The sequence below is a fragment of the Pongo pygmaeus genome, chromosome 3 (genome assembly GCF_028885625.2).
Source record: "Pongo pygmaeus isolate AG05252 chromosome 3, NHGRI_mPonPyg2-v2.0_pri, whole genome shotgun sequence".
Lineage (NCBI taxonomy): Eukaryota > Metazoa > Chordata > Mammalia > Primates > Hominidae > Pongo > Pongo pygmaeus.
In genome coordinates this window covers 196,670,609-196,698,503 of record NC_072376.2, presented here as the reverse complement: position 1 = coordinate 196,698,503, position 27,895 = coordinate 196,670,609, and the positions used below count along the sequence as shown (strand labels likewise).

The following is a 27,895-nucleotide window of genomic DNA, read 5'->3' as shown; positions in this document are numbered from 1 at the left end:
TACCAAATTGGAAGGTAACAGATCAAGTCCTTATCAGAAAGCCTAACTCATAGTTTTAACAGAGTCCTTCGTCCTTTACATGAAACATTATATTCAAGAAGAACAAAAACGCATTTCAGAGTGCCCAAGGAGTTAATGACCACAGCTTATATTCCAGGCAGCATAGAACCAAGATTGTCACATTACCATCAACCACAAAACACAGCAGATCCTATAGGGGTGGCAAAGTCCTAAGACTTGTCGCAATGGCTTTAATCTTTAGAATAGCGATGCAATGTGTTGGACTTTTACTGTCTTTCCTGGGATGGATTTCATCCATTATTACAACTTATTTGCCACACTGGAAGAACCTCAACCTGGACTTAAATGAAATGGAAAACTGGACCATGGGACTCTGGCAAACCTGTGTCATCCAAGAGGAAGTGGGGATGCAGTGCAAGGACTTTGACTCCTTCCTGGCTTTGCCTGCTGAACTCAGGGTCTCCAGGATCTTAATGTTTCTGTCAAATGGGCTGGGATTTCTGGGCCTGCTGGTCTCTGGGTTTGGCCTGGACTGTTTGAGAATTGGAGAGAGTCACAGAGATCTCAAGAGGCGACTGCTGGTCCTGGGAGGAATTCTGTCCTGGGTCTCGGGAATCACAGCCCTGGTTCCTGTCTCTTGGGTTGCCCACAAGACGGTTCAGGAGTTCTGGGATGAGAACGTCCCAGACTTTGTCCCCAGGTGGGAGTTTGGGGAGGCCCTCTTTCTGGGCTGGTTTGCTGGACTTTCTCTTCTACTGGGAGGGTGTCTGCTCAACTGTGCAGCCTGCTCCAGCCACGCTCCCCTAGCTTCGGGCCACTATGCAGTGGCGCAAATGCAAACTCAGTGTCCCTACCTGGAAGATGGGACAGCAGATCCTCAAGTGTAAGACTCCAACAAGGCCAGAGATGTATCCTGTATCAACTGTGATGACAAAGACCTCTTTGTTTTGTAGCTAAATCTGTGATGCTCACGTTTTCTCATTCACTAACTATTTTTCTACAGTAGGTAGACCCACTTCCCTCTAAAATCTGGAGAATAATGAAGGAAAATCTTTTATCTAAAAGAAAATGATTATGGTAAGCATTATATAGGTAGAAGTGAAACAAGCTTCATTGATCTGGTTATTGAAATTAATGTGGTCGCTATCCAGTACAGTCAGTTTCAAGCTTTAATGTGTGAATTTCATATTAGAAAGCTTTTTTCTGTTTTTCTTTTTTGTTGTTGTTGTTGTTGGTAGTCAGAAATGATCTTTAGTTTCTGTTTCCTAAAGAAAAAAACTAACAATCTGAAAATCTTAAGTGTTCTACCGTAGCAAAACCACATGCTAAGCCAACCCCAAAGTGTTATTCCCACAACGACGACTTTTTTCTTCTTTGAACAGTGGTTTTGTTCAAAGAAGTGGTTTGTGTTTAGGATATTACCAGGCACTCAGTGTGGCAAGATTTTATGAGGCTGAAGAGTTTTCAGTACCTTGTGATCCTCTCAAATTTAAAATGCTGGCCAATCTCTTCTCTCATCCTTTCCCTCAAAACCTTCGTATTAAAAAAAGAAAAACAATTCCAAAGACATTTTTCTTGATATCCTGATATTGTCAGGTCATTTGAATAAAACCTTTCCTTTGTTCAATGAAAAATCACTAACATGGGGATATATACTTTAGTGGTGAATAAACAGAAATGCTGACTCCAACCTGCAGAGTCCAAATGCTGAACTCTTTCCTCGGCATAGAAAGCATATATAAGAAAGAAAGTGTTTATGCACATAAGCGTGAATTTGACAGAAAGGCATGCAGATAAATAAACTAGATATGTAGTTAAGTATTGCTTCATATGCCATGTGGTATATGTAGCCTGAGGAATTTCTGAAACACAGGCCCGAGTTAAGGTGTAGAGAGATTTCTGATAAGATTGATTTATTTGGTTAAGAAATACTTTTCTTAAACCTATTTTTAAAAAATAACACTCAGTATTACCATAACATGCACATTTGAAATGTGAGAACTATAAGAGATGAAAATCTGACAGGTGCAGTTAGTGAGATACAAAGCAGGAGGAGTTGAACCAAAACCATCAGTTAAATATTTTGCATTTAGACTTAATTCTTTGTTAGAAAGGTTGGGAATAACATGAAAGCCATTTTAACCTTAACAATGAAAGGAGGATTATTATCACTTAATTATATTTCAGTGACAAACTGCTTTCTGTAAAATCCAGCCCACAAGACACAAACACGATCTTGGCCACACCTTGGCATTACTGGTTTGAGGCATTATTTCCCTATCCTTTTGTGAAACCCATTCAACATGGAATCAGACAATAGCAGCTCTGGCAAGAATCCTCCTATATACACAATGAAGAAATATTTCTGAGTTTCAGAAGTTATAACACAAGTGTCACACTTCTTTTCACAGCAACCGAAGGGCAGGAGTTAGTTTGGCTAAAGCTCTCAGGACATTTTAATGGCTTTAGTATTTAGAACTGTGGCTCAACTAGCTGGAGTTTCATTATCTTTGCTGGGATGGGTTTTATCCTGTCTTACAAACTACCTGCCACACTGGAAGAACCTCAACCTGGACTTAAATGAAATGGAAAACTGGACCATGGGACTCTGGCAAGCCTGTGTCATCCAAGAGGAAGTGGGGATGCAGTGCAAGGACTTTGACTCCTTCCTGGCTTTGCCTGCTGAACTCAGGGTCTCCAGGATCTTAATGTTTCTGTCAAATGGGCTGGGATTTCTGGGCCTGCTGGTCTCTGGGTTTGGCCTGGACTGTTTGAGAATTGGAGAGAGTCACAGAGATCTCAAGAGGCGACTGCTGATCCTGGGAGGAATTCTGTCCTGGGTCTCGGGAATCACAGCCCTGGTTCCTGTCTCTTGGGTTGCTCACAAGACGGTTCAGGAGTTCTGGGATGAGAACGTCCCAGACTTTGTCCCCAGGTGGGAGTTTGGGGAGGCCCTCTTTCTGGGCTGGTTTGCTGGACTTTCTCTTCTACTAGGAGGGTGTCTGCTCAACTGTGCAGCCTGCTCCAGCCACGCTCCCCTAGCTTCGGGCCACTATGCAGTGGCGCAAACACAAGATCATCATCAACAACTGGAGACGAGAAACACCAACCTGAAAAACTAAGCCAGAAAGGACAAGTGTCTGCTGTTCAGGAGACGCTTGCTCAACACTGGATTTGGTAGGATGTCCTGCTCTAGTCATCCCACTCTGCTTCTGATTTTTGAAAATGCATTTTTTCCTGTGGCTATTAGTTTAAACTATAGTTTCTTTCCAAGACTGGTAAACCATTTTTATCTTCTACTCTGAGACCAAAACCAATCAAGACTGAATAGTAATGACACCCATTACTGTGGATGAGTTTTCTCAATTTTAAAATAGTGATTGCATAGAAGTGGTAAATAAAACATTAATCTGTATGTATCTTTGAAGGTATTATTCATATGGAGCGGAATCATTTGGCAAATCATTTACTTCTTTCAGGTGTTTAAGAGAACCTAGTGTAATAAGCCTGAGGTCTTGTTGCATATTTATTTAAAATGCATGACGTCTTATTATACAAAATAACTACTAGCTCTTTAAAAGCTTTAGAGGTGAAAGGTGTAGACACATCATCTCCCTCTGAATCAGAGGCCTCAGTGTCTCTATGGAGCCTTTTTCAAAAGGCAGCTACATTCAGTCATGCCTTCTATACTGTCAGAGGCAGGAGGGCGATCTTGGGTTTTGGATGATTCAAGTAGACTCTGCCACACAAACGTGCTTCTGCACCCTGTGTTCCGTATTTCACGGGCAGCGTTTCTGGCTTCCCCAGCACTGAGCAGCCTGTGGGGGGCACGGCAGGGCAGGACTGGGGTGTGTGGGTAGAGAACCTCCTGGGACGGCTGCCTCTCCGTGGAGCACACTGCCAGCCCAGGCGCAGCGACCACAGAGCACATATTCTGGAGCCCGTCATTTTATTTGCTCAATGAAAATACTTCGTCCTTTTTTATCAGCAATACATATAGTTCCAACAAGAACTATTCATCACAAACTGCCGGCCTGGGGATTTCTTCATGAAATATTTTGTATTTGCTTGGTACAAGGTTCAAGGAAACTCTTGTGTTTGTGCCAATCAGGGAAATAAACTGAACAATAAACGACACTGAAATAGAGTATTAGGCAATACGTGGCTTTGTTTTTTTTTTTTTTTTTTTTAAAAACCCACTGAATTTTTTTCTACCCACAAACACATGGAAAGTGCAGAAACCAGTTAATCTATGTGATGTATTTGCATACGTTTACAAACAAGACAAATTAAAACAGAAACATGTTCAGAATTTAACCTGATTAAATATTAAGTTCAGTCCTGAGCTTTTGATATTTAATACAATATAGATAAAGCAATAGCAAAAAATTTTAATTTATTTGATTTGCATGCTACAGAGATTTAGCTAAACTTTGTTCATTTGGCTAGCAATATTCTTTTTGTACCTGTAACACTTAAGATTCTGATATACAAAATTGTAATAATATACTGATAATTCAAACTTGAGAACTAAATATTACATTCTTTTTACCCTGTGTGAATAAATTCTTCCTTTTAAAAATAGTATTTATAATATTAAAATTCATATTTGTCCATATGGTTTTGTGATCAAGTTATTAAAATGTTTTGTCACTGTGAATCATTTGGGTTAGTACAAATATGATAAGATTATTAAAAGCTGCCTATAAATACATAACACTATTGCTGACTTTTAAAGTGTAGAAAAAGGATTATATTAAAATAAGTTCATCTCTCATGTTAGAAATGAGGAAATTTTGTGAAATACAACAACCAAAAGCATCTTGGTCACAACTGCTAACTACCAGCCTGAGACAGATTTTATTCTTTAATACTTGTCTGAAACTTTTTGTATTACAAAAAGTCAACAGCTAATCTGATGAAAGACTTATAAAGCTGTAAATATTCCAATATAGTCTCTTCTGCATCAAATATTTAAAATGGCCAGAATCAAACTATATATTACACAGAACATAAATAAGACTGTAAATAAATAAATGAAGAAAATAAAATCGTACGGAACAACTACACATAATTCTATAGACATTTTCATGGTCAAACTAAGACGCTGAAAACAGCTCACCTTCATTTACCTCTACGTTAAATAAACTTCTGTCTTTCACATTTGACCTTGACAAGGGTGAACTGTATTCTTTTTCTAGTTTTCCTTAGTCATCTAATAGAATGAACTGGGCAGCCTTAAAGGACTGTACTCAGTCAATTCACTAGGCTGGTTTTTGTTCAAAGTAGTGTCTGCCATGTCCAGTTATGTCTTCAAAGAAATTTGTATGTAAGTGGTGGGACATTTAGGAAAAAATAATTAAAGTTCTAGGCTCAGAAGTTGCTTAATTTGAACTTCAATTCCAATAACATGAACTTTCCAAAATATATATAATTGCTTTCAAGAAAATAAAAATTCTTGCTAGTGAGCTAGTGAGCATTCTAACTGAGGAACACAACTTTTTTTTTTTTTCTTTAAGGGGTCCATTCCTTTAAGACAATTTTGGATTTCTTTAAAAAATCTATTTTATTTGCTATATTAGGTGGCTAACCCAAAATTGTTTCTGAGTAATAAGTATGGTTTAAATGGCCTAAATACTATATATTTTAAAAGCGTTGATGCTGGCAGAGCTGCACTGAGGATCTGTTTTTTTAAGAAGTGCCTGGGTCGGGTAAGGTGAAATTCTAAACTGGAGGACATATTCGTCAGTTTCTCTCTCTAAACTTGTTCATCCAAAATAGGCTTTTTAATAAACAATTTAGCTTATACTTCAAATTAATAATCCCCCACGCACATTCTTCCCTTTGCCTCCCAACTATTTACCATAAATTATAGATAGAATCTCCTAAAAATGAGAGCTATGAAGTAATTTCTACTAAATGTTAGAAATCTGCTTGATAAACTCTTTTGTTTTTGGCAACTTTGATTCTATCAAGACATCTTTTCCCCTCTTCTTGGTTACACCAAATGAGTGCCGATGCATTTCCCTCCACACCTCCAGCTCTCTCTGTCCTCAGAACACAGGGCCACCACTAGGCACCATCCTTAGATTTAGGGCAAAACACTGGTGCAAGCCAGAAACTCACTTTTGAACACTTATGCAAATTCAGGCTGAGTGAGACAAACCAGCTGCTCATTTGATGAGCTTATTTGTATCTCTACGTGGCTGGTGTTCTTTCTTCTCCCTGCCCTCAGTGTCATGAATCCCAAGATCTTTCGTGTAGCCAAGAGTAGTGCTCCTTTGTATTCTTATTCTTATTTTTATTCTTAAGAGCACTTGGTAGTTTACATCTTAGTTTTCTTCAGAAAAATATAAAAGGACAAAAAGGAAATTGTCTTAAGGAAACCAGGTGTTCCCGCACAGGTGATGGCCGTGAACGCAGTATCCATTTCGGGTGGACTTTGGAACGCTGCACTCCAGCGTGTGCTCACACTGCCTCCAAATGGAAAGCGCTCCTCTCCTCACCAGGGCACAGATACCACATGGCGCTGCTGCCATCGGCACAGCCTACTCACAGGAACACAAAGGAGAAGCAAAACCACCTGCTGAACCAAGTTGTTTCTCAACAGCCGGCTCAACAGTACGCACGTGGGGTACTGCCTCTATTCCATTTTTACAAAATAAAGTCCACTGGCAATGCGCACATACTGGGCAACATTTGTGTACCAGATTATCCCATTTTTCGTATCTGATTTTTTCTTTTTTAAGCATATAAAAATTACACTCAAGGTACTTTACAAATTAACGTGTTGAAAATCTGATGTGAAATGAAAGTTCTTCAAGAGTTGACAGTTATGTTACCAAAAAAAACCAAACACCAAAACAAAAACACAAATCTTCAGTCTTTTACCCTCCCTAAGAAAGTGAACAGATGAAAAAATAATTTCTTAAGTCATGTAATCACACATCATCAGCCGGCAGGGATGGGATGCTTATCTTTGCTCTGGTGAAGTAGGCAATCTTCTCCCTAGAGTTGGGGTGAGAAATAAATTGACTTAAATATGATGCTAAAAATACTCTGGGACCATCAAAAAAGTCCCCAAGACCTGCAGTGGTAGTGATGTCTCTACAAGCACAGGCAGAAGCTCTTTTCCTTAAGTAGAACTCCATTTGAAATCAAGAGAGCCTCTGCCTGCTAAAGGGAGGGTATCAAGGAGAACAGCAGCTCTGGCTCACGGAAGTCACCTACAGACCAAGCCCGTAAGTTCCCTTCAGGGAACTTCCAACAGAAGACAGTTTTTAAACTAGTAGGGGTTTGGTCTAGGATGGGTATTTCCGAACTAGATAGTAGAAGACTCAAAAGGCCCAAAATCCTACATGGAAACTTCTCAGTAACCTCACAGAAAAGTACATAATAACAGGAAAAGTCTTTAAAATCGATACTGTGCCGGGGCAGGGACAACCTGATGAGCGACACCACGACTCAAATGAAAGGAGAAGGAGGAACTCACTATCTGAAAGGTAGTAACTGCCCTGGTCCCAAAGCAGCGGAGAGGCTGAGACAGGGCAGAGCAGTTTTCAGGTGAGGAGAGTACTTAGAAAAAAGACAAACAGTGCGTCTGTTTTCCTACAGAACTTCACACTGTACATGGCATTTATGCCATCAGCACGTATTTCTTGAGGGCATATTACATGCAAGGGGCATGCTGGTAGCTGAAGAATCAAGCACTGGCGAAAGAACAGTCCAGATGGGGGAGGAGGTACGGGTGAGAAACCAGAGCTGAGGTGGGGATGTTCTGAAGACTAAGAAAGGATAGAGGGGAAAAGGAGGAGTGGGAACACTGTGGACACTGGAACAAGCTACTGCTGTGAACAGTGTCCTTTAAATTTGTTCCATTCATAAGAGGAAAACAAGAACAAAAAACGCCCCGAGTGTGGGTGTGATGTCAGCGGAGGCCTTAAGGCGCAGCTGCTAACTGGGGTGTTTAAAAATACCTGAACTAGTTGCCAGCGCCTGCATTTGAGATATTTCACATAAAATTGTTGATTTCTAACTTCTCTTGAAAAATTAGAAGGCCAGGGACCATCGGGCTCCTGATTCCAGGTGAAACAAGCAGCTGGGGTGGTGCCGGGCAGAACGGCCCAGGCCCCACTGCTGCCTGATCTCACCACCCCAGGCCAGGCAACGGCAGCCGTGCAAATCCCACGCTTCCAGCATGTTCTGTCTCACCCTGGTCCATCTCATCATTCTCATCACTTGCCTGGTGATATAATATGCTTCGTATCTTAAGGGAAGCTGGGAATGTTCGTGGATTCTTTGCTTCGGGTTTCAGCAACAACTGCGAGTCGTGTGACTTTCCATGCTAGACAATGCTGCTTACTCTCTAAGTGACCACAGCACCAGGGACATGGATGGGTTCCCCTCACCTTCAGTTCTAAAACCCAAGTAGTGGCACTCCCTGAAAGTCACAAATGTGATTCTTTAGCAGAAAAGAGGGTGGAAAAACCTCTCTACTACAGGGTGTTGCAGAAAAATGAAAGAGCTGTGAGCCCACTAAGGCACACTGCTGCTGCCGCACGGTGCGTGGCCCTGCCCTCCCGCTTGGCACCAGACCCCAGCATGCCATAGCTGTCCCTGCTCCACCACGTGACCTAGCTTCCCCACACTTCAAAAACACTCGCTTCTTCCGGGCTTCTCCCCTTTATGCCTAAACGCTTTCCAAAGACTCGTCTATACAAAACCTCAACCAAAGCCAAATAAAAATGCGATAGGAACAAATCTTTTTGCTGAGCTCCCTCCATCGGGGCTGAAACCATCTAGTGTGCTCACCAGGGATCCCGGATGTACTTTTCAGTTCTCTCCATCAATCTCCTCTCCCCACCTTCTGGCCCCAGGCTCCTGGTTCTCCTCTGACCTCTCCAGCCATTCCTTCTAGCATCTCTTTTGGGGCGAGCCCTTCAGTGATTGGTGCCCACCAGCCTCCTTTCCCAGTCACCTCACATTTTCTGGGATGTCTGGTCCATTTCCACAGATGAGACCAGTGCATTGAAGACGAGCACTCGCATTTTTAAACCTCCATCCTGACCCCTAACCCTGGCTTTAGATTTTTATTTCCACTTGTCTACTGGTCATGGTTACCTCACTGCCATGGCAGAGGTCAGCATCCTCCCCACACCCCTGCTCCCCAGCATTCTCCATCCCGAGCGCTGGCACCACAGGGCAGCCACTGCCCCCCACAAACCTCCCATGAACCTAACTGGCCACCCTTACCCACTTCTCCCCAGCCCACTCTCCACAATGCATCTGATATCTGCCCTACATCAAACCCATCCCCATCATTTGGTTTTGTGCACGGAGAGCCCTGCTGGCCGCCCCATCAGAGACTGCAGGTGGAAGCCTTCCGCACAGCTTCCAAGGCCTGTGCAATTTGAGCCCAGTTCTCCCGGGCAGGCTCACCAGCTGGCAACTCCCCATGCGCCAGAGCTTGGCACTGACTTCTAAGGTCTGTGCCTCTGTCCGTGCTGTTCTTCCCGCCTCGATGTCCCACTCAAAACTGCCACCCCTAGGTGCCTAAGGAGCTTGCAGCCATCCTTCCATGATGGGTTCTCTTATAATCTCCTCTGCTGGTGCCTGCAGCCCCAGCACCTATCCCGTACGGATTGAGGCTCCTCCCACATCTCTCACAGGTCCCTACCTATACCTTTAGTTAGCTCTTTCCACACGCACTGCAATGACCTGGTTACCCGCCTGTCCCTGCTACAGCCTAGAGCCCCCGAGAAGAGCAGAACGAATGCACATGTTCTTAGCCTCCACATCTCAGGGCCTGACAAGGTGCAAGGTTTCTAGGGCTGCCCAAGGAATGTCTGTAAAATGAATGAACAAAATCCCAAAGATGTCTGAGTTTTCTGTACCTTTGTATCCTGTGTCAAGATAGCCCAGTGAGATGTGCTAACAGCTACTAAGAGCTGGGGACACCCTGGGTTCTTGCGGGGAGTTAGGCTTTCATCAGCCTTTAACTCTGCCAGTCACATTTATCACCTCAGGTGCAAATGGAAAATTATATATTCAAGGTAGAGAACAGAAGATTTCGGTCTCGGATCCTCATACTAACTTTCACTGCACTGAGGTGAATTCCTACACAATCAGACCCCGTGAGGGCAACCCAAAAGCTGTCCTGGATGGGGCTATTCACCTGAAGGACTGCACCTGCCGAGGCACCTTCTGGCTCTGCTCCCGGAGCCGACACACGTCCTTGGAGACTTGCCTCATCAACTTCTCTGCATTCAAACCTTGCTTCTGCTCTTCTTTGGACTGTTCAGCCTGGAAAAGGGAATAAAAATGTAAGAAAAACACAAAACACTGATTAGAAATCCCTGGAGACATCCTATGAAGCTTGAAAGATTGTGGACTAAAGTCAGGAGGGCAAGCAAGGCAGCCAGTGTGCTGGTGTCCTTTTTATCACCCATCAGGGGCCAACACCCACATGACCAACTCATGCTGAGCATATGTTGATTTTGGGGTAAGTTCATTTTAATTACATTTTAGAAATCTAATTACACAGGCAATACGTGACAATTTTATTACATCTGAAAACCTACAAACTCTCAAAAATGAAACTGAAAATTACTCATAGCACTGTTTCCAAAAAATATCTACAGTTAAAGAATGTTTTGGGCAAATACACTTTCAACGTCTTATTCATCTTTTTGACCCTTTTTATCTAACTTAGTCATTTAAAAAGCTGTTTATTTAAAGTAGAATTTACCAATCAAAAAACCTGCACATGCCCGGTGTGGTGGCTCACGCCTGTAATCCCAGCACTTTGGGAGGCCGAGGCGGGCGGATCACGAGGGCAGGAGATCGAGACCATCCTGGCTAACACGGTGAAACCCCGTCTCTACTAAAAATATAAAAAAATTAGCCGGGTGTGGTGGCGGGCGCCTATAGTCCCAGCTACTCAGAAGGCTGAGGCAGAATGGCTTGAACCTGGGAGGCGGAGCTTGCAGTGAGCCGAGATCGCGCCGCTGAACTCCAGCCTGGGCGACACAGCGAGACTCCGTCTCAAAAAAAAAAAGCCTGCACATATACGTGTATGGCTCAAATAACTTTTACAAATTGAACACACCCATGTGACCAGCACCGGAGGAAGGGGGGAACACTCCTGTTTCCAAGAAGCTCCCCTTGGTGCCCTTCCAGCTCTGCCCCGAGGGTTCCCAGCATTCTGACTTCTAATGTGCCTCTTCTGTCCTTGGTATAGATGGAACAGTAAACAGACAGTCTTTAGGGTGTGGGTCCTTTAGCTCAACATTATGCTCACGAGAATCATAAACACTGTTAGATGTAGTTGTAACTCACTTTCCTCACTGCTATATAGTATTCCACTGTATGACTTTACTACAATTTATCATCTGTTAGTAATAATGAATATTTGGGTACTGTGCATGAACACATTTTAAAATAAAAATGTACTAATGATACTATATTAAAAGTTGTCTTTTCATTTCATTCTTTCACTCGTATTCATTCACCCAATCAACAAATATTTGTGGACTGCCTTTTAAGGAAAGGTGGTATAAGTTGGTGAAGAGCAAACATTCAGGTCATACGGCCTGGGGTCAAATTCCATTTCTACCACTTACTAGCGATGTAAATCTGGGCAAGTTGCTTGACCTTCTGGTGTCTTAGTTTCTCCATTTGTAAACTGGGAGTAAGTACTTACTTCAAAGTTGTGAAGTTTAAATGAGTACATATATATGTAAAGTACTCAGAGCAGTACCCAACACATCATTGAATATACTATTACAGAATGAAGCTATTACTGTTACTTTTTTTTTTTTTTTTTTTAAACAATATGCCAGGCTCTGTACTAGGAGGCAGGGTTATAGTTGTGAACAAAACAGATGAAGTCCAGGCTGGGAGGCCAAGGTGGGAAGATTGCTTAAGGCCAGGAGTTTGAGACCAGCCTGGACAACATAGGGAGACACTCTATGAAAAAAAAAAAAAAATTAGCTAGGCGTGGTGGCATGTGCCTGTGGTCCCAACTACTTAGGAGAGGCTGAGGTGAAAGGATCACTTGAGCCTGGGAGTTTGAGGCTGCAGTGAGCTATGATTACACTGCTGCACTACAGCCTTCGTGACAGAGCAAGACCCTGTTTCAAAAACCAAAACAAACAAACAGGTGAAGACCAGTGGCAGAGAAAAACAACAGCAAAGAACAGAAATTGTTTAATAATTATTAAAAATTAACAATATATTGTTTTTTTCTCAGGTTAAACCTTCCTCACATAACATTGAAAAACCCAGTCTATTTATTGGAGCAGTTTTAGGTTCATAGCAAAATGGGGTGGAAAGTAGAGTTCTCATTTACTCCCTGCCCCGACTCAGGTATAAACTCCCACTATCAGCATCCTCCACCAGATTGTACATTTGTTACAATCACTGAACTTATATTGACCCTTCATTATCACCCCAAATCCATAGTTTATATCAAGCTTCATTCACTCTTGGTGTACACTCAATGGGTTTTGGCAAAAGTATAACAACATGTACCCACCATTACAATATCATACAGAGGAGTTTCACTGCTTTAAAATTCCCCTGTGCTCTGCCTATTCCTCCCTCTCTTCCTCCTAACCACTGATCTTTTCACTGGCTCTGCAGTTTTCTTTTTTCCAGAATGTCATACAGTTGGATGATACAGTACACTGCCTTTTTAGAACAGCATCTTTCACTTGGTGTATGCATTTAAGTTTCCTCCATGTCTTTTCATGACTTTATAGATAGCTCATTTCTCTTTAGTGCTGAAGAGTATTCCATTGTCCGGATATACTAGTTTATTTAACTGCTCACCTACTGAAGGGCATCTTGACTGCTTTCAAGTTTTGGCTATTATGAATAAGGCTGCTGTAAATATTCATGCAAAGGTTTTCATGTGGATGTAAATTTTCAGCTCTTACGAAGGAGCACAACTGCTGAATTGTATGTAAGACTCTGCTTAATTTTATAAGAAATCTACAACTATCTTCTAAAGTGGCTGTATGATTTTGCATTTCTATCAGCAATGACTGAGAGTTCCCGTTGCTCCACATCCTTGTCAGGATTTGGTGTTGTCTGCGTTTTGCATCTTGGCCTCTCTAACAGGTGTGTAGAGGTATCTCATTGTTGCTTTAATCTGCAATTTCTTATTGACATATGATGTTAAATATCTTTTCATGTGTTTATTTGTCATCTGCTTTGGTTAGGCGTCTGTTCAGGTCTTTTGCCGATTTTTAAACTGGGTGTTTGTTTTGTATTGTTGAGTTTTAAGAGTTTTTTGTAACTTAGATAACCGTCCTTTATCAGACGTAACTTTTACAAATATTTCTCCCAATGTGTGGCTTATTTTCTCTTTTTCTTGACAGTGTCTTTCACAGAGAAGTTTTAAATTATAACGAAGTCCAGCTTATCAGGTATTTCTTTCATGGATCATGCCTCTGATGTTGTATATGAAAAGTCACTGCCATACCCAAGGTCATCTAGATTTTCTCCTAGGGTAACTTCTAGGAGTTTTCTAGTTTATATTCTACATTTAGCTCTGTGATCATTTCGAGTTAATTTTTGTGAAGGGTGTAGAAGGGTCTATATCCAGATTCATGTTTTTTTGCATGTGAATAAATGTCCAGTTCTTCCAGCATCACTTGTTGAAAAGATGATCTTTTTTTGATTTATTTTCTTTGCTCCTCTGTCAAAGGTCAGTTGAATATAGTCAGCCCTCTGTATCTGTGGGATCCACATCCATGGATTCAACCAACCATGAATAGAAAATATTTGGGAAAAAAATGGATGGTTGCATCTGTACTGACATTGTTTTTCCTTGTCATTATTCCATTAATGACATTATTATTACTACATTATACTGTATTACTACTGTCACTAAATACAGCATAACAATTATTTACATAGTATTTAAATTATAATAGGTGTTATAAGTTATCTGGAAATGATTTAAATTATATGGGAGGATGTGGGTTATATGCAAATACTATACCACATTATATAAGGGACTTGAGCATCTGTGTCCATGGGGAGTCCTGGAACCAATGCCCACCAAGGATGTTGAAGGATGACTGTATATTTAAGTGGGTCAATCTATTTCTAGGCTCTCTGTTCTGATTTGTCTGTTTTTTCACCAATACCACACTGCCTTGATTACCATAGCTTTACAGTAAGTCTTGAAGTCAGGTAGCGTCAGTCCTCCAACTTTATTCTTCTCCAATACTGTGTTGGCTATTCTGGGTCTTATGCCTCTCCATATAAACTTTAGAATCAGTTTGACTATTACATAATAACTTGATGGGATTTTGAGTGGAATTGTATTAAATCTATAGATTGATTTGAGAAGTACCAACATCTTGACAATACTGAGTCTTCCTATACATAAACATGGAATATTTTTCCATTTATTTAGTTCCTTTTACATTTTCTTTCATCAGAGTTATGTAGTTTTCCTCTATAGACCTTATACATATTTTGTGAAGATTTACAAGTATTTCACTTTTTGGATACTAATGGAAATGGCATTGTTTTTAATTTCAAGTTCCACTAGTGCATTGCTGGTATATAGAAAAGTGATTAACTTTTGTATATTAACCTTATATCCTACAACCTTGTTATAATCACTTATTAGTTCCAAGAGTTGTTTCTGTTTGTTTTGTTTTTGGTCAAATCTTTCAGGTTGTCTACATGGACAACCATCTTATGTGCAAACAAAGACAAACAAAGACAATGTTGACTTCCTTCCCAAGCAGTATACCTTTTTTTCTTTACTTATTGCATTAGCTAAGATTTATAGTGTGATACAGAAAAGATGTGAGAGGGGACATTTTTACTCCATTCCTAGTCTTAGCAGGAAAGCTTCTAGTTTTTCAGCATTAAGTATGATGTTAGTTGTAGAGTTTTCTACATGTTCTTTAAGGTCCCTTTTATTCCTAGTTCACTGGGAGTTATTTTTAGCATGAGCAGGTGTTGATGTGATTAATTACAATAATTGATTTTGAATGTTAAATCAGCCTTGCGCACCTGGGATAAATCTCCCTTGGTCATGGTATACAATTCTTTTTCTACATAGTTGGATATGATCTGCTAATATTTTGTTAAAGATTTCTGCATCTATGTTCACAAGAGATATGGGGCTGTAGTTTCCTTGTCTTTGCCTGGTTTTGGTATTAGGATAATGCTGGCCTCACAGAATAAGTTGGGAAGCATTCTCTTTGCTTCTGTTCTCCAAAAGAGATTGCAGAGAGTTGATAAAGTTTTTTTCCTTAATTGTCACAGGCACTGTGACAGACTCAGTGGCTGTCCTCCAAAATTCTACAAATTTTGATTAAGTTGTTTTTCATTTAGTTCAAAATATCTTTTAATTTTTCTTAAGATTTCTCCTTTGACCCATCTGTTATTTAGAAGTGTGCAGTTTAATCTCCAAGTATTTTGGAATTTTCCAGCTACGTTTGTTACTGATTTCTAGTTTAATTCCACTGTGGTAAAAGTAGACAGTGTAAATATGTACCTTATGGCCTGGACTGTGGTCTATATCTTGGTGAATGTTCCAATTGAGCTTAAGCAGAGTGTGTTGTCTGTTGTCATTAAATGAAGTAGTCTACAGATGTCAATTATATCCAGTTAAGTAATAGTGCCGTTGAGTTCAACTATGTCTGCTGATTTTCTGCCTGCTGGGTCTGTTTATTTCTGACAGAGGATAATAATGAATTCATCCACTTCTCCTTGTAGTTTTTGTTTTGTTTTGTTTTGTTTTGCTTTTGCCTCATATATAGTTGGTGCTGTTAATCACATAGATGTTTAAGAATTGTTATCCTGGCCGGGCGTGGTGGCTCATGCCTGTAATCCCAGCACTTTGGGAGGCCGAGGCAGGTGGATCACCAGAGGTCAGGAGATCGAGACCAGCCTGGCCAACATGGCAAAACCCCGTCTCTACTAAAAATACAAAAATTAACTGGGTGTGGTGGCGTGCGCCTATAATCCCAGCTACTCAGGAGGTTGAGGTAGGAGAATCGCTTGAACCTGGGAGCCTGGGTGACAGAGCGAGACTCCATCTCCAAAAAAAAAAAAAAAATTGTTACCCCTTCTTGGATAATTAATCTCTTTATTATTCATTATGTCATACTTTTTTTTTTTTAAATCCTGGATAACTTTTCTTGCTCTGAAGTCTGCTCCATCTGAAATTAATATAGCTACTCCCACTTTCGTTTGATTAGTATTAGCATTGTCTACTTTTAGTCCATATGTATTTTATGTTTAAAGTGGGCTTCCTATATACAAAATACAGCTGGTTCTTTTTTGATCAACTCTGACAAACTGTTTTTTAATTGGTATATTCAGACCACTGATGTTTACAGTGATTAATGAAACAGCTGGAATAATATCTACCAATTTGTTACTGTTTTCTATTTGCTGCCCTTGTTGTTTGTTCCTATGTTTGTCTTCTACTCTTTCACTGCCTTTTGTGGTTTTAATTGAGGACTTTATATAATACCAATTTTCTCTCCTTTCTTAGCATGTCATTTATATTTCTCTCTTACTTTTTCTAGTGGTTGCTCTGGTGTTTGTATTATACTATCCAAATCCACTTCCAAATAACATTATACCACATCATGAGTAGTACAAGTACCTTATAATAACAAAATATCCCTCATTCTTCCCTCTTGTCCCTTGCATCATTGCTGCCACTCATTTCACTTATATGTAAGCATACACACGTGTATGTAACTGAATACACTGTTGCTATCATTACTTAGAACAAATTATTTATGTGATTAAGAATAAGAAAAATTCGTATTTTACCTTAATTTATTCCTTTTTCAATACTCTTCCTTTGTTTACATAGATCCATGTTGCTAACATATCATTTTCCTTTTCTCTGAAGAACTTTTAACATTTCTTCCTAGGCAGGTCTACTGAGCACAAATGTCCTTAATTTTTGTTTGTCTGAAAAAATATTTATTCTCCTTCACTTTTGAAGAATAATTTTTTGTTTGGGTACAGAATTCTAGGTTGGTTTCTTTTTCCTCTTAACAATTTAAATTATTGCATCTCACTCTCTTCCTGCTTGTATGATTTCTCAGGAAGAGTCACATGTAATACTTATCTTTGTTCTTCTATAAGGAAGTTTTTTCCCCTCTGGCTTCTTTCAAACTTTTTTAATTTTTAATTTTCTGCAGTTTGGATATGCTTAGGTGTAATGTTCTCTCTGTGTGTGTGTATTTATTTTGCTTGGTGTTTTATGAGCTTTCTGGCTCTGTGGTTTAATGTTTGACATTAATTTGGAGAAAGTCTCAGTCATTATTCCTTCAAATACTTCTTCTGTTCCCTTCTCTTTCTTCTGGTATTCCTATTAAACACATTGTACATCTTCTGTAGTTGTCCCACAGTTCTTGGATGTTCTGTTCCTTTTTTTTTCCAGTCTCTTTTTTCTTTGCTATGCAGTTTTCAAAGTTTCTATTGACATATCCTCAAGAGTTCAGATATTCTTTCTTTAGTCATGTCCAGTCTACTAGTGAGCCCATCAAAGTTATTTTTCATGTCTGTTACAGTGTTTTTGATCTCTAGAACTTCTTTTTGATTCTTGCTTAGAATTTCCATCTCTCTCCTTATGATGTCTATCTGTTCTTGCATATTGCCTACTTTTTCCCTTATAGCCCTTAGCATATTAATCACAGTTATTTTAATTCCTGGTCTGATAAGTCCAGCATCCCTGCCATGTGTGAGTCTGGTTCTGATGCTTGTTTTGCCTCTTTAAACTCTGTTTTTTGCCTGTTAGTAGGCCTTGTAATTTTTAGTTCAAACCCAGACGTAATATACTAGGTGAAAGAAATTCTGGTAAACAGCCTTTAGTTTTGTGGTAAGATGGGGGTAAAGAAGGAAAGTGTTCTATAGCTCTATGAACAGTCTTTTAGTAGGCCTGTGCTCCTGGGCTACGAGTTTCACAAGTGCTTCTCAGTCTTTCCCCCTCCTTAGGTGGAACAGAGTATCTAGGATGGGCTGGAGTTGGGTATTCCCCTTCTTCAGAGTTGAGTATTTCCCTTACCTAAGTCAGTTAAGTTCTGATAATATAGTTTCTCCTGAGGGCAGGCCTTGCTAAAAAGAACAGAATGCTTTGTGTGTTTCAAATGGCTACTTTTTTCCTCCCTCTGCCAGAACCAGGGGAAGATTTTTCTTCGACATCCATCGTGAGGACCCAGTCAAACTCCTGGAAGTAAAACTAACAAAAGTGTGGAGAGCCCCCGACTTCTCATGACTGGGTACTCCTGCAGTTCTTAACTCTCAGACTTCTCTGTAGTGAGCCTCCAGCAGTATGTTAATTACAGTTTAGGTTTTCTTACCCCAGTATTGGTTCCTGCAGAGGTCACTGCTCATAGGTTCTTGCTCCAGTAAGTTACGATTCTTTGTTCTGCTTGCCTGTCTCTCCAATTTTGGGGGCAGTAGTTTGCCCTATGACCTCACCTCTCTAACTGATCTAAGAAGAATTGATTTTTCATTTTGTTCAATTTTTTTACTTGCTGTTAGATTGAAGACTTCAAACTCCTTATATGTTGGACCAGAAACCAGAAGCCTGCAGCTTTTAATGATTTCATAACATTCTACTTAGTAGCTACAGCTTAATTATCTAACAAACCCTCTACAATCACCTATTTAAATTACTTCTAGGCTGCAATGTTCATTCAAGTGGGATTTAACATTTTAAAATCTTGGTAAATGAACATGTGGCTATACTAGATTTGGAGATAAATAAATGCAAGCATATACTATATAGTTTAAAAAACTCTCCACAATAAGCCTACATCAGTGTATTCATATAACTGTTTATATTACTCCATTATCAGGGAAAAACTAATGTTAATTTGTACTTTGAGTTTTAAAAACACCTAATATTGTAAAATACCGAATAAAGCTTCCCTGATATAAAATCCAAATTTACGTTTATTTATCCGTAAGTATTAAATAGAAAGACAATTCTTTACCTATGTAAACAAACGGTGAAATAGAAAATAAGGCTTAAATTGTGAATGTGCTACTTGTTACTCCTCCTACACTCATATTAGAAAGTTACGTAATTCACGGTGAGGACCGTCGTCATGGGGTAGAAGGGCCACGGTGACTCTGTTCCCCATTTGCTGTCCTCGACCCAAGGCACTGACTCCCTCTTGTAGGTATGCTAAGAGGCTACCTAGTTATTAACTTAGGACATGGGTCAAGGTTTGCCTTGGTGGCTGAGATGTTTACACTGGGCCCAAAAGCTTCAAGAGGGCAAAGGATGTGTCTGTTTAATATAATTCATAAAGGCTCAAGTGCTCGATACAATTTTTGAACCAGTAGTTTATTTCTGACAACTGTCTATATTTGCAGAAGTTACTTGCAACGCTGTCTTACAAAAGGAATTAATTAAATCAAATGGTTGGAGACTTCATTATATAATACGTATCCATTTAATGAGGGGGAGTGGTCTCATCTTAAATCAATCTTGCCAAAAATACTTAAAAACAGTTGTTATCTCCATCTGACAGATACACAAATCCTTTTTTTTTTTTTTTTTTTTTTTGAGATGGAGTCTCGCTCTGTCACCCAGGCTGGAGTGCGGTGGCACGATCTCGGCTCAACCTCCCCACCTCCTGGGCTCAAGCAATTCTCCTGCCTCTGCCTCCAGAATAGCTAGGATTACAGGCGCTTGCCATCATGCCCAGCTAATTTTTACATCTTCAGTAGAAACGGGGTTTCACCATGTTGTCCAGGCTGGTCTTGAACTCCTGACCTCAAGTGATCTACCCGTCTCGGCCTCACACAATGCTGGGATTACAGGCATAAGCCAATGCACTCAGCCTCTATCTGACAGACATACAAATCTAATTTAATTTATTTGTGTCTTGAGGGACAGTGGGGCCTTATAAATATGTGAGTTGGCTTCTGTCAATTTTTTGGAAGGCTGCTTTAAGAGAAGGCATTCTAAGCAAAATCTCTGCTGCAAATACAGGGTAACTTTCCTGTTCACTTTCCCTCCCAATTCTCACTGGGGATGTTGGGGAAACTAAGCTAACCAGCAGTGCTTTGAGAAGCTGCCTCTTACTGTACCTGACAGAGAGAGAGAGAGATCGACGTCGACGTCGACATCGACTCAGGCAAAGGTCTAAAGGTGGTGGGTAGCCTGCGCCTGCAATCTAAGCTGATGGATAGTCCCACAATTGCGATCCTTCTAGACTTGAAAAGCCAACTGCTTCTGTTATGACTTAAGCAGTTAGAAACATTACAAGGAAATAAGACTGGTGCTGGCAAAAAGGGCAATTAAGCACCTTGTCATCCCACGTGCATCCGCTGTTTCAGACACCTTTAAGGCCAGGAAATCAAACAAGGTCTTCAGGCTTAAAAGACTCAAAAAAGACAAGATCTTTGACTATGGTTCACAGCCAAACTGATACTATCAGCAATTCTCTTACTAAGAATTTATGCTTTAGGAATACTAGTGTGACCAGAAAGGTGCAAAAATATGCATAAAAGTGTGTGTTTCCACATTGTTTATAATAGAAAATTTGGGAAATTGTTATTAGAATAATTAAATAACTGTGATAGAGCTATACAAATGAATGCATTAAAATAATGAGTTACAGTAACATTTACTAATATGGAAAGCTGTTCATCACATACTATTAGAATTAAATGAGGGAAAGAAGCAAATTTCAGAACAATCTATCTTTATGACCCCATAAAGATAGATATTTGTATAACTCTTTCAAATAACACTAACACACACACGTTACATAAAAAAATAGCTGGAAGTACACCAAATTGTCAACAGTGGTAACCTCTGGGAAGTGCAACTCCAAGAAGGACTTCTAGTTTTTGCTTTATATAGTTCTGCATCACCTGAATTTGTTATAATAACCATGTGTTACTTAAACATCTTTATGACCCCATAAAGATAGATATTTGTATAACTCTTTCAAATAACACTAACACACACACGTTACATAAAAAAATAGCTGGAAGTACACCAAATTGTCAACAGTGGTAACCTCTGGGAAGTGCAACTCCAAGAAGGACTTCTAGTTTTTGCTTTATATAGTTCTGCATCACCTGAATTTGTTATAATAACCATGTGTTACTTAAACATTTAAAAAAAAATTAAAATATTCTCAAAGCAAAAATATCCTAAACTCATTTTAAATCTGCAAATAAAAATACTGTGGCACTTTTAGGAAAGATGAGCTTTTATGAAAACTCTTTATTCAGCAAATACTTATAAAGAATCAATTATACTTTATGGAAAGCTAAATAACCCACAATGGGGCATCCCTAGTACTTTGCTAATCATCATCTACTGCAATAAGTTTTGATTTTTTTTCATCACACAGTGTCTTTTTCCAGGTATTTTTTTTTTTTTTTTTTTACTGCCCCCTCATTTCCTCTCCCTGGTTTGAAAGAGTTTGTCTATAAAAGCAGCCTATATTTGTTAAGTAACAGTTCTCTCTTGATTACTTTGTAATTGATGAGATAATTTAGTTGCCAGCTGGAGCTTGTGAATTTATGTGATTCAAATACAAGGGTGACAAATGTGATATTTTAGTTACTTTGTGAAGTCCTATCTTTAGTAAATGGGTAATTTTTCATTAGGTCCCAGATAAGGAACTGTTGACTTAGTACACACTGAGAAATGACTTCTATCTTGCTATGGTATGTCAAATTACTAAATTAGTAAATATACTAAAAATTTTGCTGCTATTCAAATTCTTCACGAAATACCATAAGAAAAAAAAATCACTCTTAAAACAGACATCTGTTGACTGATTTAACAAGGGATATATCAGGAAAAGTCAGGGAAGGAAATGAATCATGCATAGGTAAGAAAATCTAACCCACTTTTCTTACCTAGAAGTGATTTTATCAGATAGGAAATAAGACAGGCTCGCAGGATCCTGTTCCGTCTTTGCCACCTTCCACAGGAATGGAACGCAGAGGATCCTATCCCTTGCAGAGAAGTCTTTTGGCAGTCCCTCTAAGTAGTGTAATGGCTGCTGCTGTTTTCAACTGCTAGCATTTCTACGGTGACTACAAAATTACTTTGAAACTTGGCTTTGTTTTACAAAAAAATAAAGCTGACCAGGGAACACCGGAAGATATTTCCTTCCCTGCTGGGTAAGAATATACTTTACTGAAGACTGTATTTGTCTCTATGTTTTTATATTTATATCTGTATCTATACCTATATCTTTCTCCACAAATTAGGTGGCAAAACATATAGAATTATTATCAGCTGCTAATAATCAATACCAAACAATTTTGTAGGTAGTTAAACCTCAATGCTGAATACTTTTCTGTAATCATTAAGTTTTTGTTGAATGCAGTGTATTAATATCTTTGGCATAATTTAAAAAATAGATCTAACTTTTAAGAGTGTTAACATTTGCATTATTTTAAGCTTTACAAAAAGTCTAGCAGTTCTGCGGTCTAGCACCATAGAATTTTGGCATTTTGACAGGGAAACACTCTATGGAAAAAAAAAAAAAAAAAAAGAAATTCCTGCTTTGTAAGGACCACGAGGCTCCTCTGGAAGAACCCCAGTCCTCTCTCGGCATGCCTTTCCCACACTCTAATGAATCATGATAAGACGCCTGGCTTATGAGGCCTGGGAGCCACTTCGAATGCTGCGGACTCCAGAAAGGTGTGATTCACCTCCAGTTTACATGATGGGAGCCCAACCTGCAGAGAGGTCCAGTGATTTATTCGTAGTTGTGTTAAGAAGCCTAATGGAATAAAAAGCACAATCCAGTCTTAATTTACAGTCCTGAGCTTCTTGCTCTGCCTCCCGAGGGGGTTTTACAATACATGAGGACACTAAATAAGATTCTGTTTTTTATTCTGAGCTACAAAACAGACTTTGGACCACAAAGGAGGAAGGTTAAGAAGTGTGACCCTGAGACCTGACGGTTTTCCTTGACAAGGGAGGCAGATCCAGGATCTGCTGCTGCCTTCGATTCATTGCTTTTCTGGGAGCCATATTTTTTACGGCAATTGGCAGGCTCTTTGCTCATCGTTAGGCACTTTATGGTCATCTTGCTGAAAGCCTCGCAAATCCCCAATACCACAGGGAAATGATGGAGATGAAAGGGCAATGTGTGAGTGTGGCAGACTTAGTGTGTGTGTGCGTGTGTGCAGGTGCTGGTGTACCCATGTGTATGTTAACAAATGGCTGTGGAAGTGAAGAGGAAGCAGGTGAGGGAAGTCAGTGGTGATCATGAGTTTCTGTGGCTATAATGAAAGGCACACAATGGAAAGTTTGTTTTTTCACAAAACTGGTTTTTGCAAATTTCACTGGTGAGAAAAGTACACAACTCAAACCGTTTATATATCCACAGAGTTGTTAAAAATAACGATAAAAACCCTCTGCACTAGGGAGAATCAAATCATTTTGAAAGCAGGATAAATGCACCTTGTTTTGCGAGCTTTTTTCACTGTTGCTTGATGTGAAACTGCCAGTAGCAGAAGGAAGCAAAGACGGAGGGGCAGCGGGCTTGGCATCTGCTACTGGTTGAATGTTTGTCCCTCCAAAACTCATGCTGAAATTCAATTGCCATTGTAATGGTATTGAGAGGTGGGACCTTTGAGAGGTGAGTAGGCATGAGGGCTCACCCTCATGTGTGGGTATAAAGCCCTAATCCAATGGCTTTTTTGGGAGTGGGATCTCTCTCCTGCCTCCTGCCCTCCACCATGGGATGACAAAGCAAGAAGGGCCTTGCCAGCTGCAGCCTCCAGATCCTGGACTTTCCAGCCTCCCGAACTGGGAGGAACAAATTCATGTTCTTTATAAATTACCCAGTCTGTGGCATTTTGTTATAGCAGCACAAAATGGACTAAGACAGCATAGTTTCCTACAGTGTGATAAAAAATCTGCTCTGCATAACCTGTGTAAGACTGCACTCTGAGTATCCTGATATGAGAAAATTTCCAGGAATCACATTTCACCTGGGACTTCAGAATTATCAAAGTACTGCATGTACCCTAAAGGTTCAGTTCCTTTAGGCCATGCAGACTTCGATTTCCACAAATCTCTCTGAATCCTTATTTATACTGAAAGCACATTAGACTTGATCTCAAATGGATCACAAAATTCTGTAACTAGAAGGGAGCTTGGTGCCTATCTACTTCAATCCTCTTAATTCATAGGTGAGTACATAAAATCCTATTAGTGCATGAGAAAAACATAAGCCACAGGTATGCATAATTTTATGGTATTTTATAAGGCTGGTTTGTTTACATTTACCTATTTTTTGATGGGAAGAAGAAAGAAGTTGTGAGGGAAAGCAATGGGGAAGGGTAATGAGAAAGCGAAGCCACAATGGCATCTAAGAAGATCTGACTCTGACACCACAAGCACTCATGGGTCTCCTGGCCTTGCTGTTACAGTCTCATTTCACTTGGACCCTAAACAGGGACCTCAGGTGTATACCAATGGCTCTTTCCCTGGGTATCATCGGCTAGCTAAAGAGTTTTGGCCCTACCTTGTGTATAAAAAGACAGCATTTTTATATGAGGTTCAACTCCTCTGACAAAGGAGTTTTATACTGAACTGTTAACGGCATCCCCAAGATGTTCACAGTAGTGATCTAGAAAAACAATAGCTATGGCATGGAGAAAGCTGAATACAAATTACTAAGACTGTTAGCTTTTACCAGCCCTTAATTTTTTTTAGATGTATCTTCATGTTTTGTTAAGCTGAAATTTTCTTGGCAAGAACTAGAAAACACACATTCTCATTCACATTCTCATTCTGAATGAGAGACCTCTAACATGTCAGCTCAAATCCTCTTGACCTTTCCCAATGCCCTTGCAGTCATCAACTCTCTGCAGGGTCTGGTGGACTTCATGAAGATATAACTAGTGTCTCCCCTTATGTCCCTTCTCTGGCCCCTGCCATGGCCTTTCTGTTGAAGCCAACGTGTGCCATGAGATTGTTTGTCAGCCATATGTGCACATGGGTAGAACAATTCTTCCTCATTTCTCCTCTGAGGGATGACTGTGAGATGTGGCTAGTACGGCCTTTGGGTGCTGGTCTCAAGGGAGCAAGCAGGCAGCACACTATCGGCCATCTCCTCCCTTGCTCTTCTTCAGCTCCCCTGGGCTTCACCCTCTTAGTGAAGCAGTAGAACAGAAGTGTTTATCCCAGGCCGGGTGTGGTGGCTCATGCCTGTAATCCCAGCACTTTGGGAGGCCAAGATGGGCAGATCGCCTGAGGTCAGGAGTTCAAGACCAGCCTGGCCAACACAGTGAAACCCCATCTCTACTAAATACAAAAAAATTAGCTGGGAGTGGTGGTGTGCGCCTGTAGTCCCAGCTACTTGGGAGGCTGAGGCAGAAGAACTGCTTGAACCCAGGAGATGGAGGTTGCAGTGAGCTGAGATTGTACCATTGCACTTCAGTCTGGGTGACAAGAGTGAAACTCCATGTCAAAAAAAAAAAAAAGTGTTTATCTCAGGCTCTACCACAATCATAATAGAAAGATCCTTGGGATCTTCTTTCCCTCATTATCTTGGTAGACAAACTAATTTTAAAACCAACTAAGTGCTGGTTCATCAGATAATAAAGATCACAAATCCTCTAGGCTGGGTATGGTGGCTCACACCTGCAATTCCAGCACTTTGGGAGGCTTGCTTGAGACCAGGAATTTGAGACCAGCCTGGGCAATATGGTGAAACCCAGTTCCTACAAAAAAAAAAAAAAAAAAATTAGCTGAGTGTGGTGGTGTCTGCCTGTGGTCCCACCTACTGAGGAAACTGAGGTGGAAGGATTGCTTGAACCTGGGAGGTTGAGGCTGTAGTGGGCTGTGGTCACACCACTGCACTCCAGCCTAGGTAACAGAGGCCCTGTCTCAAAAAGAAATCTTCCATTAATAATCTTTTTTTTTTTTTTTGAGACGGAGTCTCACTCTGTCGCCCAAGCTGGAGTGCAGTGGCACGATCTCAGCTCATTGCAAGCTCTGCCTCCCGGGTTCATGCCATTCTCCTGCCTCAGCCTCCCGAGTAGCTGGGACTACAGGCACCCGCCACCATGCCCAGCTAATTTTTTTGTGTTTTTAGTACAGACGGGGTTTCACCGTGTTAGCCAGGATGGTCTCGATCTCCTGACCTCGTGATCCACCCGCTTCAGCCTCCCAAAGTGCTGGGATTACAGGCGTGAGCCACTGTGCCTGGCCTTAAGAAATAATTTCTAAGCAAAATCATCAATGCAATCTATGTAAGGATGATTCTAATCATCATCAGAAACTTATTACAAGGCCAGAATTATGCACAGGTATCATTTAGTGACTAAACAACTATAAATTCATATAAAATAAAGCACTACTTTACAAAGGAGAGTTCTAAAGTGTCACTCTTTTTCAGACAGTTTCCAACTGGAACAAGGCCTACTTGTATCCTTCACTGGGCAAAACAAAGGAGATCTTGGCTCTCTCAAATCTTTGTACTCTTGATCCAAATTGAACAGTTCCACGATCTTCGAATTATTCCTGGGCAGTTCTGAGCCCAAGCGACCAGTTTTTACACCATCTAAGAGAGTACTGCCATGTGGGTACCAGAAGGCCTGTTTTGTGAGCAAAATACATCCAACGTGGCATTAATGTTACCTCTGCTAGCAAGGCCAACTTCACTTGGCTTTGTACACAAGTTATGTTGGGTTGTGTTGGCATTTTAAAAGAATCAAAACCCTCACCCAGCTATGGCAGCACCTTTATGAAGACACTGGCTCTGAGGCAGGCACAGGAAGTGACGGCACCCGTCAGGTATGTTAGCCAGCATCATTTTTAGGCGGTGCCCTGCAATAGGAACAATTAAATGCTGATAATTAGGAGATGAAAGTGAAAAATACCACCCATGTCACACACATGGTCGCACTGAATGACAGAGATGACAGCTCCCAAAGAGGCCACTTACAAGGCAATTTAGTGCAACCTCATGCTATGTCTGAAAAACACGCCTCACATTCCTATCATTATTTCTGTCACTGAGAACAGAATGACAGGTCGGTAGATAGCGACGAAAACAAACAAACAAGAGGTGTCAGGGATCTCGGCACCCTGGGAAGAATGAACTGGGCACCTTTCCTCTCGCACTGTCATTCTTTTCCTAGATCACGGCTGTGAACATCGTTTGAGATGCTGGGAACAAAAAACAGCAGAAAACTGTTTCAGAACAGTTTGCCAAAAGAGTTGAGGGTTGATTTCAAAACTGTGTTGTACATAAGGTCTCTAAGAAATACTGATTTGATCAGGTAATATCCCTAGACCCTGATATTCCTGAAACTTGGTCCCAGCGTCACCAAGGCACAGCTGGACCAAGGGTTCCCTGAGGACAGGGCAGGGGCCCTCACATGGCCAAGCTACGCTAAGGCCACAGACAGTGCCCACCAGTCAGATTCTCATCACGTTTTACAGGCTGTATTGATCTATTCACCAGTAAGCCCCAGGGTGACATCCTCTATTCTAGTGGTGAGCAGGAGGCAAGCAAAACTCAAAAAAGGGCTAAAATCATGGCTGGTCAACAAGATGAGCAGCTTGAATGAGGCAAAGGAGACTTCTCCAAGGTTGGATGGAACATCTTCTAAGGCACTGGAATACCAAAGGAGCAAAAGTAGCCTCGCTGCTTCCCTGCGGAGTTTACACTCCAGGCTGAAGGCAGCAGAGGAGTTGGAGAGGTAGGATTGCATTAGGAGGTGTGTGTGTGTTTTTACAGAAAATATGTCTGCTCAAGTTTACCAAGAAACTCCTTCTTAATTTTTTTTTTCAGCTAGAAACAAACACACATTCTTGACTGGCTCATTAAAGGACAAATCATTAAAATGAACATGTGTGCCTCAAACA

At 40.5% G+C, this 27,895-nt stretch overlaps 3 protein-coding genes across 4 annotated transcripts in view; 2 read left to right on the top strand and 1 right to left on the bottom strand.

Annotated features, from left to right (window-relative positions):
- Nucleotides 1–245: 245 nt before the first annotated feature.
- CLDN24 (claudin 24) lies at nt 246–908 on the top strand. The gene has a single exon (XM_054486171.1). The coding sequence runs from the start codon at nt 246–248 to the stop codon at nt 906–908; it is 663 nt and encodes a 220-aa protein (XP_054342146.1).
- A 1,011-nt stretch (nt 909–1,919) lies between these two features.
- CLDN22 (claudin 22) lies at nt 1,920–4,121 on the top strand. The gene has a single exon (XM_054484285.2). The coding sequence runs from the start codon at nt 2,481–2,483 to the stop codon at nt 3,141–3,143; it is 663 nt and encodes a 220-aa protein (XP_054340260.1). The 5' UTR covers nt 1,920–2,480; the 3' UTR covers nt 3,144–4,121.
- A 43-nt stretch (nt 4,122–4,164) lies between these two features.
- The window catches only part of WWC2 (WW and C2 domain containing 2), a 213,005-nt gene continuing 189,274 nt past the window's right edge, over nt 4,165–27,895 (bottom strand). For both annotated transcript variants that reach the window (XM_054484284.2, XM_063664319.1), the window contains 2 exons: nt 10,196–10,323; nt 4,165–7,029 (listed from right to left, as the gene is read on the bottom strand). In XM_054484284.2, the coding sequence (XP_054340259.1) occupies nt 6,963–7,029; nt 10,196–10,323 (195 nt within the window). In that variant the 3' untranslated portion in view covers nt 4,165–6,962. The remainder of the gene's footprint in view (nt 7,030–10,195; nt 10,324–27,895) is intronic.

Bases quoted from the DNA above. Each gene is read 5' to 3' on its own strand.
- CLDN22 (XM_054484285.2), top strand. From the start codon at position 2,481: ATGGCTTTAGTATTTAGAACTGTGGCTCAACTAGCTGGAGTTTCATTA.
- CLDN24 (XM_054486171.1), top strand. From the start codon at position 246: ATGGCTTTAATCTTTAGAATAGCGATGCAATGTGTTGGACTTTTACTG.